The sequence below is a fragment of the Pyrgilauda ruficollis genome, unplaced genomic scaffold, assembly GCF_017590135.1.
Source record: "Pyrgilauda ruficollis isolate IOZ18807 unplaced genomic scaffold, ASM1759013v1 scaffold3, whole genome shotgun sequence".
NCBI classification, from domain to species: Eukaryota; Metazoa; Chordata; class Aves; order Passeriformes; family Passeridae; genus Pyrgilauda; species Pyrgilauda ruficollis.
This window is the reverse complement of record NW_024524377.1, coordinates 14,199,627-14,217,298: the sequence shown is the minus strand read 5'-3', so window position 1 is coordinate 14,217,298 and position 17,672 is coordinate 14,199,627. Positions and strand designations below refer to the sequence as shown.

The 17,672-nt window shown below is 37.0% G+C and overlaps 1 protein-coding gene across 1 annotated transcript in view; it reads left to right on the top strand.

The window, feature by feature from the left end:
• The window catches only part of PLA2R1 (phospholipase A2 receptor 1), a 37,322-nt gene that overhangs the window by 6,557 nt on the left and 13,093 nt on the right, over positions 1 to 17,672 (top strand). Inside the window, exons 4-19 of the mRNA XM_041473405.1 lie at positions 516 to 689; positions 1,851 to 1,964; positions 2,578 to 2,721; positions 3,699 to 3,887; positions 5,235 to 5,392; positions 6,758 to 6,865; positions 8,424 to 8,536; positions 10,536 to 10,705; positions 11,687 to 11,889; positions 12,186 to 12,331; positions 12,812 to 12,896; positions 13,263 to 13,395; positions 13,798 to 13,833; positions 14,250 to 14,407; positions 16,849 to 16,913; positions 17,248 to 17,351. Of these exons, the coding sequence (XP_041329339.1) occupies positions 516 to 689; positions 1,851 to 1,964; positions 2,578 to 2,721; positions 3,699 to 3,887; positions 5,235 to 5,392; positions 6,758 to 6,865; positions 8,424 to 8,536; positions 10,536 to 10,705; positions 11,687 to 11,889; positions 12,186 to 12,331; positions 12,812 to 12,896; positions 13,263 to 13,395; positions 13,798 to 13,833; positions 14,250 to 14,407; positions 16,849 to 16,913; positions 17,248 to 17,351 (2,100 nt within the window). The remainder of the gene's footprint in view (positions 1 to 515; positions 690 to 1,850; positions 1,965 to 2,577; positions 2,722 to 3,698; positions 3,888 to 5,234; positions 5,393 to 6,757; positions 6,866 to 8,423; positions 8,537 to 10,535; positions 10,706 to 11,686; positions 11,890 to 12,185; positions 12,332 to 12,811; positions 12,897 to 13,262; positions 13,396 to 13,797; positions 13,834 to 14,249; positions 14,408 to 16,848; positions 16,914 to 17,247; positions 17,352 to 17,672) is intronic.

The window sequence follows — 17,672 nt, the reverse complement described above, 5'->3', positions numbered from 1 at the left end:
TGTTCAAAGCATCTTAAAACCAGCTGTAAATGTGTCTTTGTAGTGAGTACTTCTGGGCAGCCATTAAAATAGATAGTATTTGCAGCCTTGCTTATCCTTTTTAATTATAGGAAGTTTATTCTTTTGAGTACAAGGTCCAACGAGATCCAGTGAGTGTTGCCACAAGTTGGGTGAGGTGTTCACAGTTTGAATATTTCAATGTTCAGCTTTAGAGACAAATGATTAGCCAGAATAAATTAAAATGTAGCTGTGTTGGCTTCAAGAGAGTTGTGAAAATCACCACCAGGTGCAGATCAGCTCCTGAGTATTTTATCAACCATATGAAATTTGGAGCAACATTTTATTTCATTAGTGTCCTATTTCCCTATTTGTGCTAACAAAGTAATAGAAAAGGCAGTCCTAATTGTGCTTCCATTGGAATACAGCTGTCATTAATTAATTAAATTGTTCAAGGTGTTGTGTTTCTGATTGGTTTGGCGTCTTGGGCAGCTGGTGACAAATCTGTTTCTGAGTAGAGAGTGGCTGTGACATCTTTTGGAAGAAGAATCCCAAGACACACATCTGCTACCAGTTCAACCTGGCGTCCGTGCTGAGCTGGCGCGAGGCTCGGGCTGCCTGCCAGCTGCAAGGAGGGGACCTGCTCAGTGTCACCAGCCCTGACGAGCAGGACTACATAAGTAACTTAAACAGTGAGTAGACGTTGCTCTGGGGACCTTGTAGGAAACCTGTAGTTAGATTTTCTCCTTACCTGTGCAAAGGGATAAGCTCCGAAGCCCAATACCCTGAGTGATTTCTCTCCCATTGCTGCTTTGGGGCTGTGTCATGTAACACACCTCAGTAGAGCTGGTTGAAAGAGCAAGGATGAAGGTAAGTCCCCACCTTAATAAACTGAAGTGCAGAAATGGTGATGTTATGTGAGGTTGTCATTTTCTCCATTCTCCGTCCCCACAGAGATTCCCATTCATCTTGAAGCTGTGGTTAGGGAGTGCTAACCACATTCTTTCCACAGCTCTTTACTTTGGAGAATTATACATGTGTTTACCTTCTCTGCAATGCACCTTGGTGTCCCTTTCTCCTGCTAAGTTTTCCTTGTAAGGTGGACTTCACTAAATGGGAATGATAGGAACATTTCTGCAGGCTTAAAGTAAATATCCTGTATGTTAAAAGTGCCAGCTCTATAAATACATGTTACTGCTTCTCTGACAAAGCAATTTGCTTTTCCCCTTGGGGCAAATGTCTCAGACAAACTGTGCAGAGCCTTCTGAAAGCAAGGATTTCATGGGTGTTTTAGACTGAGTGGAGAAAGTCAAGTGGAGGAATGGGTGGTGGAGCTCTGATGCAAAGGTTGCCTCAGATTTCTTGTTCATTGCTTCCCACTATTGCTGGGTTTCAATTGAAGGATATAAGCTAACAGGAAGTTTTAAAAATTATTTCATTGGCTTTTTGATATGCCTGCAAGGCTGTAAATGTTTCTGAAAGTTGTTTGGTTTATGAAAAGCTGAAACAGGCTAGTATTTATGTAAACAGGCTAGCATTTATGTAGCTGCTTGTTTTAGATTTAACTTCTAAGGTCAGCAGCAACTGGTGCAGGAAGCGTTTGCAGAAGGAGTGGCTTTTGAAGAATTTCAGGTTTCTGAGTTTATTCCTTTTCATCTCTGTGTTGATTAACAAAGTAACTGACTTCTTCTAAGGACAGAAAAAAAGCCAACCAGCCTGAACTTTCTGGAGACTGCTTTGAAGTTTTGTTTTATTCCAACTGTAACAAGTCAGGACAGCAGATCTATACCTGTAGATATTTTAAAGCTTGGGGAAAGCATGCAGTATTACTTTGTTTATTTTTTCTGTTTCAGGTCAGTTAAATTCCACAGACATGATGCTGTGGATGGGCCTGAATCGCCTGGATGAAGATGCTGGCTGGCAGTGGTCAGATGGAGCACCACTCATGTTTGTGAACTGGAGAGCAAGTACTTGGTGTTCCTCTTGCATATGTTATAGCCCCATAATTATATGCTGTCTATATCTGCAGCTTGGTACAGCACTGCTGTTCCCACAGCTATGTTTGAAAGTTGAATTAAGTTAATGACTGACCTTTTTTTGGTAGAAATTTTTATTCTTTTTCACAAACTGAAAGCCTTTCTATGGATATAACATCAATGGTCTAGTCCTTTTGCACTTTTAAAGATGTTTTTGAGGTTCCAGGTGCATATTTTGAAACTGTAGCTACGTTCATGGAGAAAAGGAGTTTCAATTTGCTTATGTTAACAAGCTAATTACCATTAGCACATTAACGTGAGTTTTGTGACTTGGTTTGCTACATTTTGAAGTCTGTCAAGCAATTATAGACACCTGAGCTTGTTTCAGCCTCTCATCTGAGAGCAGCAGCCAAGGAGGCATTGCCACACATGCAGTTCATGGTAAATGTTCAACTGTCCATAGTACTAGCATAATTACTAGAAGCCTGGGTATGCAGGGATGTTTATACATTAATTCAAGTAGTTGCAGAGAACCTTACAAAACCATTTTACAACTAAGAACTGATTTTTTGTAAATTTGTGCTTCTCAAAAATGTGTTTGCAGATGTCTCTGATAACCATTATAAAGAAAATCATTGTGCAGTGATTAATCCAAGATTGAAGTATGGCTGGAACAGCTATCTATGTGAATCTGGATTGCCTTTTGTATGCAAAAAATATTTAAATAAGACAGAGCATGAAACACTGGGTAAGTGTCTCAGTGTTACTGTATCCTATTTGTGGGTGTGCAAGGAGAGCAAGAGAAGCCACCTGACTAAAAAGTCAGCAGAAAGGGGTCACAGCTGCACTGAATGTGTGGGTTTGCTAGTTTAAGTTGAACACAATTTACTTTAACTGACGTAATAACACTTTCTTCTGTTTAAATTCAGTCTTTGAAAACCTGTTGAGAATCTTAGAAAAGAACAATTTTAATACAAATAGCATTTACTTCATTCTTTACACCATTGGCATGCTCATTCTCTTTTATATTACAATAGGAGCCACACTTATGAGTTGCAAAATAGGTTTTCCATGTGAATGGAATTAACCAGTGGCACACAGAGAAGAAAGCTGTATAAATGCAGCACAAAATTCGCAGGTTTTTTTATGATATGCTGTGTGTTTGATAAAAACAGCCAAAAAAGTGTTGTACATATAATTCAAGTGTTTGTACAATGAGTATAGGATATGTAGAACATAGAATTAACTCAGGAACAGGAGAAAGTTAAAAACAGAATTTAGTTTATTCTAACATAAATTTTTGGTTTTGTAAGAGCTACTTACATGAGTTTAGCTCCTTCCTAGTAACTTAAAGTTTAACAGCTTGTTTCGGGTAGTAAGGAAAGACTATCCAAACTTTCTGCAGGTAATGCATCTGAAAAAGCTTTATCTGTCTTTGAACCAGGTTCAGAGGTAATAAGCGAGATAAACTGTGTTTTAAACTGAATTAGTGTTTGCACTAGTCCAGCAGCCTGAATGCTTTAATCATCAAATAAAGTGGAAGAAATTTCAGTTTGCTTGGTAGGTGATGATCCGTAGAGCAGTTGTTTTGGCCTCCTTAAGTCATCTTGGAAAACTCTGTTTTCAGCATTTTAAGGTTAAAAAATATCTCTGAATGTGTTATGAACATAGCATAAGCGTGGCAATTCTGTCTAATGTATATGAACTTTGTGTGCTCACTTCAAGATACATGGCAGTATCATGCCACTCGTTGTGACGCTGGCTGGTACCCGCACAATCGCAACTGCTACAGACTGCATAAAGAGCAGAAGAGCTGGAACGATGCTTCTCTCTCATGCCACAGTGAAAACAGCAGACTCATCAGTGTATCCTCCATGGCAGATGAAGAGCTGCTCCTTAACTTGCTTGAAAGTGGTGAGTTTGGGGAGTTTCAGTGTGCAGGTGTTTCTTGAAGTGTTTTGTGGTGCTCTTTTGTGCAGCTCTTTAGCTTGTTACCATCTGAGCACTATATAACGTGGCACACCCAAATGATGTTTGCAAAAAAAGAAATCATGTTGCATGTCCATTTTAGGAGTCTTAAAAATGCATAGTCACCTTTTCCAATAACCATTCTTAAAATAAAGATATGACTCCACAAAGCAGACACTGAGGCCATAGTAAACATGCTAGCTTTTGTCCTTTCCTGCCCTTGCCTGGTTCCTTGCAAACTGTTGCAAAATATTCTGTCATATACTAGAGCTGTGCTTAGAAGCAAAACCAATTCAGTGTATCTTTGTCTTGCAAGCTGGCCTGATCCACACTGCAAAATTGCTGTTACTATGAGGGCAGAGTCCTCTTTGATGCCAGCAGGGCGTATCAAAGCACTTCTGCTAGTTCACGTTGTCCTGAGAGGCAGCACAATTACACAAGGAACTTAATGAACAAGAGCTCTTTGATGCAGCAATGCCAATACTTTTGTTGTCATAACAGCAGCAAAGGAAAGTGAGTGTTTTCTGCCTGCTACTGACACCAGTGTGCTGGCAGAGCTGCACAGTTTGGTTTTGAGTTTTTGTCATAGAACTGGAACAGTGTCATGTGGAGATTTGGAGATTAACTTCCATCATCTTCCTCACCTTTTTAAGACCCTCCATACATAAGAAAAACCATTATTTACAGGGATGTACTGTAATGTATTCATGTAATTGCTCTCAACTTGAATTCAGCTTCAGTCTGCTGCTTCTCTCCAGCCTGCTTCAGGCTTCTCTTCAGGAGAAGGGCTTACGTGCCTGAAAGCCTGAGTGCTTTTTCCCCTGTAGTAGCTGGTAAAATAAGATTTTACATCCAAATTCAAGCCTTGTCTCTCCTTTATTTGTCAGATACTGGCTACAACTGTGCTGTCACTGCACCCTATAACTCTCAGAGAAACCTAAAGCTGAGTGTGCCGTGGAAAATTATAGGAAGAAATATTTTACTTCCATGTCAGGTTTTCTGCCCCATACACTTCAAGAAAGTGCATATACTCTTAATTTGTATTTTTTAGGATTTTAAAGCATATTATCATGTATGTTGATACTATTTTTGAAATGATTTAGCTTTCAAGAGCAGTAGAACATAGTCTCATCAGTAAGTTTTCCTAAAGTTTATACAGCCTTTATTTTTTCCTGAAAGAAGGACATTCCTATAAAAATCCCATTAATAACTTTTAATGGTGGTGTCATGTTAGAGGAAAAACAGGCTTTATCACTTCACCATTAAAATCTGAACTCACTTATTCTTTTACAGAAAATGTGACAGAGACATGGATTGGATTATACAGTAATGACACCCCTGTTGTTTTTGAGTGGTCAGATAACACCCCAGTAAAATTCTCTAACTGGCACAGACAAGATCCCAACACCTTTCAAAGAACAGGACAACTCTGTGTTTCTGCACAAGGACCTGTAAGTTTTCTTTTTAAAAGAATTAGGCACTTTTATTTTAGATCATAATAATTTTATTTTTTGCTGTGCAAACTTTTTTAAACTATGACCTGAAGCATGACTTTGTTTTTGATTCTTAATGTGTTCATGTTATGTTAAATGCAGTACAGCCTTTAGAAACCAATGCATTGTGCAGTACTGATGCACAGAAAATTAATCACAGATTTTGAGCTTACTTTCAATAAAAAGTACTACATAATAAAGCCTGGCAAATGGAAGAGAACAAATGTGAGTGGGTATTTTGATAAAGTAATTTAAACTCCAAGTAGTGTGTATCATAATTTATGATCATAAGTTCTGATCTTGAAAGTTTCAAATTCATGTTTTGAAAAGCTGTCAGCTGTGCCTGTATTATCTTTGTGTAAATGTCTATAAATTTTATGGAGTGTCTTTCAAAATAGTAGTCTAGGTCTAAAAGAAATATAGAAGTTGATAACAGGAGATTGATACCAGATCAGTCAGGGGTTGTAAAACAGGAAGTAATGTTAAAACAGCACTGTCCTGTCTTCTTGGTATTCATGGCACTGTCTATTCTTTTGTAATGTGGTCGTGCATTTATTTTACTTTTGCAGTTAACATAACTTAAAACTCACTAATACATGGTTTGCATAAGTAGCACTATAACTTAAATTTTTTTTTTTGCAAAGTATGTTTTGTCTGAGTGTGAAAACTGTATCAAGAGTTTCTGTTGTCTCTACAGTAGTGGGTCCAGGTTGCAGTCTTTAACTTAAGGGGAAAACCAAGACAATTACAATGAGTGGGAGAAGTCTATTCCTGCTGGAAGCAGAAAATAGGACTTTGGAACAATGGGGGGTTTTAGATTCCAAAGTTGTATTTTACTCAGTTTGCAAGTGTAAACAAACAAATGAAAATGTAAAATACAAAGGAAAATTAGGTGTGAGATAAAGTTTTTCAAGCATTGTTTTTGATATATGTCCAGTATGTACAGAGTGTGAAAATTGTATGATACAAAGTTTGTAATATCTTGAGTAAGGACTGTTCAAATACAGAGATTAATCTTACAAAGAACTGTGATAGCTAGAAAGAAAATTGCTGTGGCATGGCCATGGTGTTAGTTAATTGAGATGCTTTACGTCCTGAAGACTGAGTCAAAGAGACAAACCCATCTGTATGATTGATTTGGGATGTCCTGCTGACAGTGTTGGTTAAAATAAATGAACCGTCTAAGGATAAATAAATGGAGTGGGAAAAATTACTTTTTTTTGGTGAAGAGTTAAAAGAGGAAGAGAGAGTGTGATCTAATGTTTGTATAGATATGCATGAGAATATGGGTATATATGGAATATACTCTCTTTTATTCCTTAGGAAGGACATTGGAGGATTAAAAAATGTGAAGACAAATATTACTATGTCTGCAAAAAAGCAGGGGAATTTAATAGTGTCTCTCCAGAACTGGAAACAAATTGTCCAGAGGTAAGTGGGTTTGTGGTTGTTTTAGAACTATATTAATGGCACAGAATTATATAGGTAACCTCTAAATACAGCTACAGAACATATGGGTGCAAATAGAGAGATAATTTTAGTTCTTCATATTAAAGACATGGCATGTTTTTCTTGGAAACATCACATTGTTTCCTTTAAAAGAATGTAAACTAAATTTCAATGTAAAATTAAAAGCCTTCACAAGATGCCTTTCATGGCTGGTTGTTTCATCAGTGGTTGTGACCCAAGTTCCTATTTCTTTCTAGATCAAAAGTGAAGCCCTTTTGTCCACCATCTGTGCAAATAATGGCTGTTATATGATGCCTCATCCCACACATGGTTTTCATATATTGAAATGGAATGTCAGGGTGAAAACCTACCAGTTTCATTGACACGGGGGGTGAACTCTTCCACTTATGCATTTGCTTTCAAACACAAATCGGAAGGAGCACAGATGTCTAACTAGGAGATTGAATCATATTTTCAGGATTTAGGCTCTGTGTTCTGGTAGTAAAAGGAAGCGTGTATGACTTAGTTTGTTCCCTTTCACAGTGTGGAAAGAGGAAACTTGTTGAATTTCTGTTATATTCAAAACTGTGGAGGAAGAAATCTCTCTTTTCTAAGATGCTTTATTATTTAGCTCGTTGTCTTCCTTTTTTTCATTTCCTATCTTGTTTCTTGGGAAATGAAGATATGCAACCAGTTCAGCTGAGTTTTAAGAAGGTTGAAGCTGAACTTTTGGAGTCAGATGCAGTCTTTTCCCAGATGCAGTGTCCAGATCCAGAGTTCTTGTCATACCATTATGGACGTTACTGCTTAATTCCAGCTTAACATTTCCAGAGGTTTAGGGTGACTGCATTTATTTCATTTGGACCTATCAAGAATGTTGTGTGTTGTTAATGTAAGAAAGGTTTGTCACAATCCTGACTGGGTGAAAAATGTGCAGAGCATCGAGGTTTTCTTGACAAGCTGTAGTCAGCAGATTGAGAGCACTTCAACTTCTTCTCAATCCTGTGTCCCTCAGGATTGAGTCTCAAGATATTGAGCCACTCGTCATAAATTTCTGCTTCTTGGTGTTTCACACTCTGTAAAAACATTTGCTGGACCCTCTTACAGTCCCTTGGCTTTGATCCTTTTCTTTCTAATGTGAAAAAAAGTTACATTCTGTTAATCTAAAGATTAAGAGAGTGTATTATCTCTTTATCCTCCTGCTTATTTAAAACAGTTAATCATAAATCCAAGCAGTTTTGCTGCATGAACTCATGCCTGCAGAACTTATGCCAGTCCAGGTGGTGTCTTTTGGACACCCTGGGGTGAATGAAGTAAAAGAGTAATAATGAGATGAAATGAGGCAGGCTGACCATGGGCACAGTGTTCTGGCTCATCTGATATCCACATTTTCAGTGACCTTGAGGGTAACTGCTCTTCAACCATGGTAGGAAAGAAAAGATCTGTAGGGATGCCAGGGATCATCCAACAAAAGGGGGCCAAGTTTTTAACAACTATACAATAATTAACAATCTATAAAATAATGTTCATTTCTTTTAAGGGATGGGAAAGACATGGTGGATATTGTTACAAAATCGACAGTACCCCTCGAAGTTTTGAACATGCTTCCAGTGGTTATTTCTGCCCATCTGCACTTGTGTCAGTAACAAACAGGTAGTTAATCCTATTAGACAGTGTGAAAATACCTCTAACAAGAGCTATTCTAACTTTATAAAGTGTTGCATGGCAAAACATGTCACCGTTGTGAAATAATAATTGCTTGAGAGATGAGCATAATTACTAACATCAGCTAAAATCAAAGGTGTGCTTTGCCTTACTTTTTAATTGAAAATAAATTTAGTAAAAAGCAACTGTTAGGCTAGTAAATAATTGTAGCAATGTGCACACTTGGGCATGCAGAAATCTAAAGAAAATTATTTCTGCAGGGGTATGTAACATCTTCAGGAAACTTTATTGGTGAACTTGGAGGGTGTACTGAAAAATGAAAATATACTTATTTTTATAGTTTAAAAAATATAAAATTTTAATTCAAATCAATTAATGTTTTATAAGTGTTCCTATTTATGTATTCATTTTATGTGGTTTCTCAGCAAATAGGGTAAGAGAGTAAATGTTTGAAAGCATTTGTTGCTGTTTTCCCATGCCTTGTTCTTATTTGCCTCTATTCCAGCTTTAGCAAGAGCTTTCTCCTCTATAGATGTCCAGACACTTGGGTTTTCTCTCCTCCCATTGTTATTTACCCTTTATGTTGGCTTTCCAGAGTTTGACATACTAATAGATAAATTACACTGATACTTTAACTGCTGCATATTTATTGTTAAAAAAACCCCAACAAAATAACCAAAAAAAACCCCCAAAACTCCGAAAATACAAGGAGGAAACATCTGCTCCCTTTAAACCAGGGGAAGTAACCCCCAGCAATCAGATAAATAGTAGGTAGGTATTTTAGGAAACCACTGGCTACCCTACATCAGGATTTACATCAATGGGAATTTGCTCTGCCCAGTGGTTCCAGGATTGAGCACAGGATGTGCAGCACTGGGCTGGAGTGTGGCAAATATTCAGGGGGAATAAGGGACAAATTCTTGCAGCTGAGCACTGGCAGCTCAAATGTGGCAGGGAGCTGAGGACATGCTGCACAGCACTAGAATAATATCTTATGTCCTTTTCTGCTTTTTTTATTTTTATTTTTTCACTTCTCAGTGTATCCATCACTAATTATGATGTTATTTCCCAGTTCCACTTAGCAGCAATAGCAAGGAGTAGCAAAAGCATGTTAATTTAGTGGTTTTATTAAATTACTGCTGGGGTTTGTTGTTCTGGAGTGAAAACTGCAAAAACTTTTCAGTTATTGATCCTAAAAAGTTCATTAAAATGTAGAAGAAGGAGGGTAGACATAAAAAGAGGACATGCAGAGGAAATGAAAATTAAGTACAGTTTCTGAGTCACTCACAGTGTTACAGATACTGTAACACTGATCACAGTGTTGCATTCCATTTTTTGCATTAATGTAATCCTTATATTTAGCCATCCTTTTCAGAGTTTGTATAAAAACTATATCAGAATTAATTGCATTTAAGTGAAAATTGGATTACTATGCACAGCAGTTATAACTTGCAAAAAGGTGTGTATCTCTCACATAACTTTAGTGAAGAAATCAAAGAAGAAAAAAGTGACTCTTTGTAGTCAGTTCAGCTGGTGCTTTGGGTCCTTCAGATCTGGTTTCTCATTGCTGGTTTGTGTCTCTGCTGGTTTCAGTAGGACACTTCTGTGCAGAGATTTTTCTTTTCTGTCTTCTGGAGCCTTTTCAGACCCCACTAACATTTTTCCTTCATACATGGAGTTTCTTGTTTTAAATTGTGCCTCATTAATACATTCTGTCTTTACATCTTGCAATTCAAGCACTGAGGTTATAAGATCTGAGTCTAGTGTTTCTTTTATGTGCTCAAGTGCTGAAAAAATAGGGATAAATTGTGGCTTGTGCTACAGACTTGTGCCTAAAGTTCCCCACAGCATTCTGTAAAGAAAATTAAGTACCTCCATTGTATCATTCTCTTCTGAGAAAATTAAAATAATGTCATGAGAGCTATTCAGTGAAATACCAATTTACCTGTATTATTCTAAAAACCTTTGTTTTGATTATTTTATTAAGGTTTGAACAAGCTTTTATCAACAGCATGATCCGCAGCATGGCAGAATCTGAGAGAGCTTATTTTTGGATAGGATTGCAAGACCTTAACAACACAGGAGAATACTTTTGGCTCGGTACAGCAGGCAAGAATCACTCTGTGAGCTACACAAACTGGAACAAGTACCAGCCACGTGAGTAGCATGCTGGTAAAAAATGCAAAGGCTTGGAAATGGAAACTGGGGAGGGTGCTCGCTCCTCCACGGCACCAGTGGCTTAGCAGGGATGGGGGAGTCCCAGTCCTTTCCTCCCTGCCTGGCCAAGAGAGCAGAGAGATAAATTTACATCTGCTGTTGGCTCCATAACCTGAAGTTGCCCACAGTCAGGCCCTCCTTATAGACACAGCGAATCCCTGAAATTCTTCTTTTCCTGTGAGGTGTTTTTCATGTATTCCTTTATGAACTATAACACATTTGTTGCATACATCATATTTTTTAAAGAACGTCAAAAACCAAACTTGATCCTTTCCATACATTTCTTTGTGAGCTTTTCAAGGTCTTCCTGAGACTCCTGAGCAAAGGATCCTAGAAAATCATGAATTTTGTTCAGTAACAGTCACAGTTTGAAATTTGCGTTCTATATGAAAAATAGGCCAGAGGTTGCCAGAAACATTTCTGTGAATAACAGTGTGGAGATTTCTTCTTCTTCTTCCCCTTTACTTTGATCTTGTTTGTTTCATAGTAATTCTTAGGAAAATATTCCTAGGGAAAAAAAATGGAAAATATTAAACAGTTGTTCAACCTTTGAAGCATAAACCACCAAGCAATAACTGAAAATAGAGACATATTTATAAAGATGCTCCATTTCAATAATGGCTCTCTGATTTGGACTCTTTACATTTATTGTTTTACTACTGCATTTTGCAAAAGTAATGTTTTTAATTGCATTTATTCTTGTGCATTTTGTGAGAGGAAATATTTGTCCTGGTTCATTTTACAAGCTCAAGCCAGCCAAGAGAGGCTTATAAATTGGCTGCTGACCAAAGAATTTGCTAGTTTTGTAAGTTCATTAAGGTTTGATCCAGAAACCCGTGTCAATAAAACAGCAACTTGACCAAAGAAATCACGAAATTCAGATGTTTTATTCTGACATTCAGCACTTATTCCCATGTCTAGGTCGTTCTGGAGGATGCGTGGCTATGCGAGGGGAGCACCCTGTTGGTTACTGGGAGGTGAAAAGCTGTGAGAACTTCAAAGCAATGTCATTGTGCAAGCAAAAAGTCAATTCTTATGAAGAACCTGAACTTACTTTTCAGAGATATTCGAGTTCCTGCTATTTTGGATGGGAGTCAGAACCTAATCTGCTCAACTGCTACAAGGTACGTATCATACTTGCTTTGAGTTTTTCTGACTCTATATCAGCTTAAGGATATGCTGTTCCTAAAACACTTTTGATGAGGCATTATTTCTTTCACTCAACAAAGAAACATTTTCCTGTTACCATCCTGTACTGCATTTAAAAGTGAGAGAAAGTAACAAGAATCAGAGCTATGCTTGAAATATGCCTGGCTTTAGTTTGGAAAAAACTGTGACTAATATTTGATTTTTATGGGTTTCTGAAAAAGCTGGTCTCTAAAAATGAACTACATTTATGACAATGTTTATTTTATTGCAGATATTTCACAACGAAAAGGTTCTGATGAGAAGAACATGGGATGAAGCAGAAGCGTTATGTCAAGATTTCGGAGCCCATCTTGCTAGTTTTAGCCACATCTATGAAGAGACATTTTTAAACAATTTATTATATACAATTTTTGATAGGTAAATAGATTTTTAACACCAACAAGATTTATCATAATCATACTAATCTACAATTGACATTTTGCCATCCTCTTTACTAGTGTCCAAAGAAGTCCCTACTCTAATGTAAACTAAAAAATGAGTGCAATGCGTCAGCAGCATTGCAATGTGATTCTTTTTGAAGATGAGCTTTGTGGTAAATGTTGAGCAGCTATTGTTGTCAAGGTGGTGTTTTTGTGAATTAACGTTCCTCATTGAAGTGGAGTTTCTACCATTTTAATCCTATTTTAAATGTTTTCATCTTGTAAAACATAATCTAACATTTTAGTAGGAAAGCAAGAGTTTACTTCAAGGATACTAAAACGTTAAGAAATGTATTATGAAATGATATATAAAAATCAAGAAGAAATTAATATGTGTATTTGTGCTATTAAAAATTATTTCTGAAATGGCTAAGGAAAAAGTGCATGAGAAATGTTATTTTCTTTGTTTCTGTTATAGAACAGAAGAGAGACAGTTCTGGATTGGATTTAATAAAAGAAATGCACTTTCTGGAGGGACGTGGCAGTGGTCTGACAGAACACCTGTAATTATCTGTTTACTCTGTATTTCAGTAACCTTTCAAGTCACAGCTGAGCATATGATGAATCGAGGCAAAGGCTTTTAGATGTGGGCAACTGCTGTTAATCATATAAAAAAGTGTTAGGTTTCATAGCTATTCACGTATTTTTCTTATGAAGAAGTCTGATACGAGTGAATTGGACAGGACATTGGGAGAACTACAGACCCTATTATTTGTATTCTACCATCATAATTTAGGCAGTCCTTTAGTTGTTGCTTAGCTGTTCCTGTTTTATACACATGTCTAAACCCTTCCTTTTTCTCCATGATGAGGTTTTTAAATGCTTCGTCTTGGGCTGTCAGTGAAAGTGAATCAATGTGCTGTTTTCAGGTTGTATCTTCATTTTTGGAGGACAAGTATGTTGAAGATGACTCAAGAAACTGTGGTGTGTTCAAAGTAAACAGAACAGTCTTTCCAGCACACTGCAAAGAAAAGCGTGAATGGATATGCAAAATACCAAAAGGTAGAATGTTAATTACCATGCACTGTCTGTTATACACATTACTTGCAATTCAGTAGAGACAAGGAAAAAAATATCTAAAAGTCTCTTTTCTAGCAACCTCTGGAGTTCTCACTGGTCTTCTGCATGAAATCATGGCAATGTGAAACGGGTTATTCCACTTAGGTTTGTTGTCCAGTTAATAGATCTAATGTGAACAGTCAATTTAAAAACATATAGCAAGATTACCAGTTAATTGGAAATACCCATTCAGAGTCATTATTCATAAAAACTACTGTAAATGTTTTTTAGTGAGCATGGCAATTATTTTATTCCACTTTAATTTTAAGGTTTAACTCCCTTTTTTATCCCTGAACAAGAATAGCAATATTCTTAGTGATTTTTCATTTGTACTTTTTTTTTTAGGTGTCAAACCAATGAGTCCAGTTTGGTACACAGCTGGTATGAAAATATTTTCTTTTTCTCATTTTGAAACAATATCACTTGGAAATACAATTTAAGCCTTTGTTAAAAATAAAATAACTAAAATATTCTAAGTTGAAAATTTACAGTAAGAAACTCTGTAGGATCTATTTGTTACAGATCAAATCTGCCACTGTTGTTTAGGAACACCAGAGCATCAGATACTGCTCTTGACATTACTGCAGTCTCAGGGGATAGAGTATCATGGAAAAAACCAAACTCAAACTCCATTTTATGGCACCACAAATTGGTATGTTAAATATGGTTCTGCTGTTCTTAGTGGCATATTTGTCCTCTGACATGTGGTTGCAGGCAGGCCATGGGGGTAAAAAAAGATGAGACCTGGAATGAGTTTTTTACCCCTGCACACTATGACTCTTTTTCTCATTTTCTAGAACTGCCCTGGTCATATTATCAAGGAGCAGAGTATCTTTTCCATGTCAGCCCTGCAGAATGGGAAACCTGTAAGTTTGTCTGTGGCTGGCTTCGTGGTGGATTGGCAATAATAAATTCTTCTGGTGAACAAACCTTTATTCAAAATAAAATAAGGAAGGTAAGAAAAAGCACCCCTTTTAAAAAATAAACCTTCAGGTGGTAACTGGCTATTTTCTGCTGTATCTTTCAGAGAATCTGTCTCCTGTTATTCCATGTAGAATCCAAAGGACATTTTACTGTAGAAATAATGTTCTTGCTGTCTTCATTTCCCCTATCTGTCCCTGAAGCCCTATTTAGCTTAAGAAGCCAATAACATTTCAAATCTGCAGAACCAGCTCTCTTATTGAGCGGGTTGATCAATCTGCCTCAAAAGACCCAAGAGGAGCAAAAGCCAGATTCCTATCCCAAAGCTGGGAAGGTAATTGGGGGCAAAGAGAAAAGTGTGTTTCATGTGTGGTGTACATCACTCTCTGCTTCTTCCTCTCTGCCCACTCCTCCCTGGCCAAGGGCAGCTGTCATGGTTCCTCCTTGTGACAATGGATTTTTATATGGGAAAAAAAAGGACATTTTCCTCTAAATTTCCTCCTCAGGTTTACAGCAGAAAATCTCTAGAACCTTTCTGATGTAACAAACAGCTTTGAAAGTGAGAAATAGCTTCACAAGCAGATGAATTCCCAGGAAATTGAGTCTGTTTCCTTTTAGGTGTTCTCAGTAAAACCAAAATAATGACAATTTTAAAAATTAATGCAAATATTCTGTCTGCCTTACTGAAAACAAAATTCTGCAGCTGTAATGTAAAGGGGTATTGTAGTGTAATCTTTAAAAGAACATCTAGTTCTGGGTAGAAAAACTTTTGGCTCACACTTATTGTGTATAGGCCTTCTCTGCTTTTAACTTGTAACAGAAAGCATAAATAGAATTATGTTGTAGTTATATGGGGTCTCTCAGGTTTCCAAGGAATTATGTATAATTTTTTCTCCTATTTAAGTAATTTTATAGTAAAGCATGATGAAATAGATTTAAACCAATAGATCGTGGTAGAAAAAGCTTTAAATGAAAAGCAACATAACTGGCTATGCTGTCTTGTCTTCTTCCACATGTACCAGAGACTGTAACAAGATCTAATTACTACATTACTTAACTCTGAATATTTATGACTTTAAAAAATTATATAAATTATATATATGTATATATTTACAACTTAAGATCACTTAAAATAGATAATCAGAATGCTGCTTTAAAGTAATGTTTATTTACATGCGATCTTTTAAAACTGGATTAATAATTAAAATTAGTGGGTATTTCAAAAGTTTATGAGAATTCTGCAATGAAAAAGCAAAGTTTAGTCTCTTTATACTGGAAATCAGCTTAACTTCCTAGGAGTTTTGTCTCAGAGTACAACATATACAGCTGGTTTAAAGCCTGCTGGGCTTGGCCATGCTTTCTCAGCATAGCCACATTTGTCCCTGAGTGATTGTAACTATTTTCCTGTGGAAGTAGGAGTAAGTGTGGCAATGACTAAAATAATACTCAGCAGTCCAAACAGACTTTGCATGTGTCATTTGAAAACCTGGTTAAAATTTCTTAGCGTGGAATTTGGAATCACATTTTTCACTATTTCTTTAAAAGCTGTAGTATGTAGCCTGAGTGCTGTGATTAGAAAAATTCAGCTCAGGGGCCAGGCAATACCAAATCAGAGAGCATTCCAGTGTGTTTTGTCAGAAATGTGTTTTCTTCATTTGATATTGCTAAATAAGATGTGAGCTGGAGAAAGCCTAACTGTAACTCCAAGGACAGTGTGGAAGCACAACACAGGCTGGACTTCAGTTCTTCCTGACAAAAAATAAATGCCTTACAGATGCAGGGTGGCTTCTCTAGTGTCCTGCACATTCAGAACTTTTTGTTTTTTCTTCTTCCAAAAGCCCCCAAACTGTGTTTGAGTGGCTAACCGTGAAGTGAAACCAAGTCATAGCTGAAACTAGAATCAATTCAACAAAGCAATAACACATGGCTGTTGGAATTACATTATTTCCATGGCTTTTCAATAACACTTGGCCTTTTAGAAGCAAAGGTCTAGCTCCTTTCATGAGAACAGCAATCAATCTGGAAAGCATCTCTAGAATACTCTGGTATGAACCATACAAAGTTAGTAAATGTTCAGAAAGCATTTTGGAAACATCGAGGATCGGCACTATATTACTGCTTAAAGGAAATATTTGCTATTGTTTAATTTTAGGAATTGGGGGAAAACAAATTATGGTCTAACATGACAGTCTTTTCAAATCAGATAGGCTGTAAATTCCTAAAACTGTAAATTCCTAGGTTACAGAAGACACATCGGCAATCCTGTGGAAATATGGGAACTAAATCATGCTCTACTCAAGTGAATAATCCCACTGAAGTTACATGAATTAACATGGGCAGGATTTAGCACTTGTTCTTCCCATTGGAACCCAATGGAGATGCTACCTGAATACACAGTCTGACTTTAGGAGTTTGTTTATGCATTGGTAGAAGGGCAACAGCATCTAAACACGTGGCTAAACATTTCTTTTATAGCTGTCGACTGGTGATGTTCACTGGTGGATTGGATTGCACGCAGAAAACCTCAGTGATGAGTTTCGGTAAGAACTCGTGTGTGCCACAGTGCTGTGAGTTGTGCTTGGCATGCCCTGTCCCCGTATGATGGGCCAAAGCAGTTTGGTGACTGAGTGGGATAGTCAAGAGACAATTTCAATTCTCATGTAAATATCATTCAGGATAATATTGCACTTATTTTATCTCCATATCGCAGTATTCCTTCTGACAGGGTTGTAAAAGACTTTTATATTGACCCTGGTCACAGTGGTTGTTTGTTTACTTTCTCCCTTGCATCTCCTTTTGAACCCTTTAATGGAAGGTGCAATTTTAGGTAAGGACAGGAAAAAGTGAAACTTCGTTCTTAATGTTTCTGTGCAGCTGGAGAGATGAATCACCAGTAACGTACCAGAACTGGGATGAAGGGAGGGAAAGAGATCTGCAGAGACCAGGGAAAAGATGTGGCTTCATTTCATCACAAACAGGTTTCTTTTATATTTCCTTTTGTTGTAGTAATTGTAACTTGATTCTGTTGTTGGCCAAAGGGTTTATTTTTTTTTTTCATTGCTTTTGAGAAATGCAGTCCATATTAAAGTCCTGTTCCGTGGTTGTAATTTGCATGACTGCTTCTGTGATTAAGGAAAGAATAGTGAAATATCCTTAACATGCTCAGAGACTAGGTTTTAAAACTATATTAATAGTTACAGCTCTCTAATGTCAAAATACAAATATTCCAATGATATTGATACCTCAGTATTAATTGGGCTTTTATGTGGAACAGCAGTAATGTTAATGCATTACTGGTG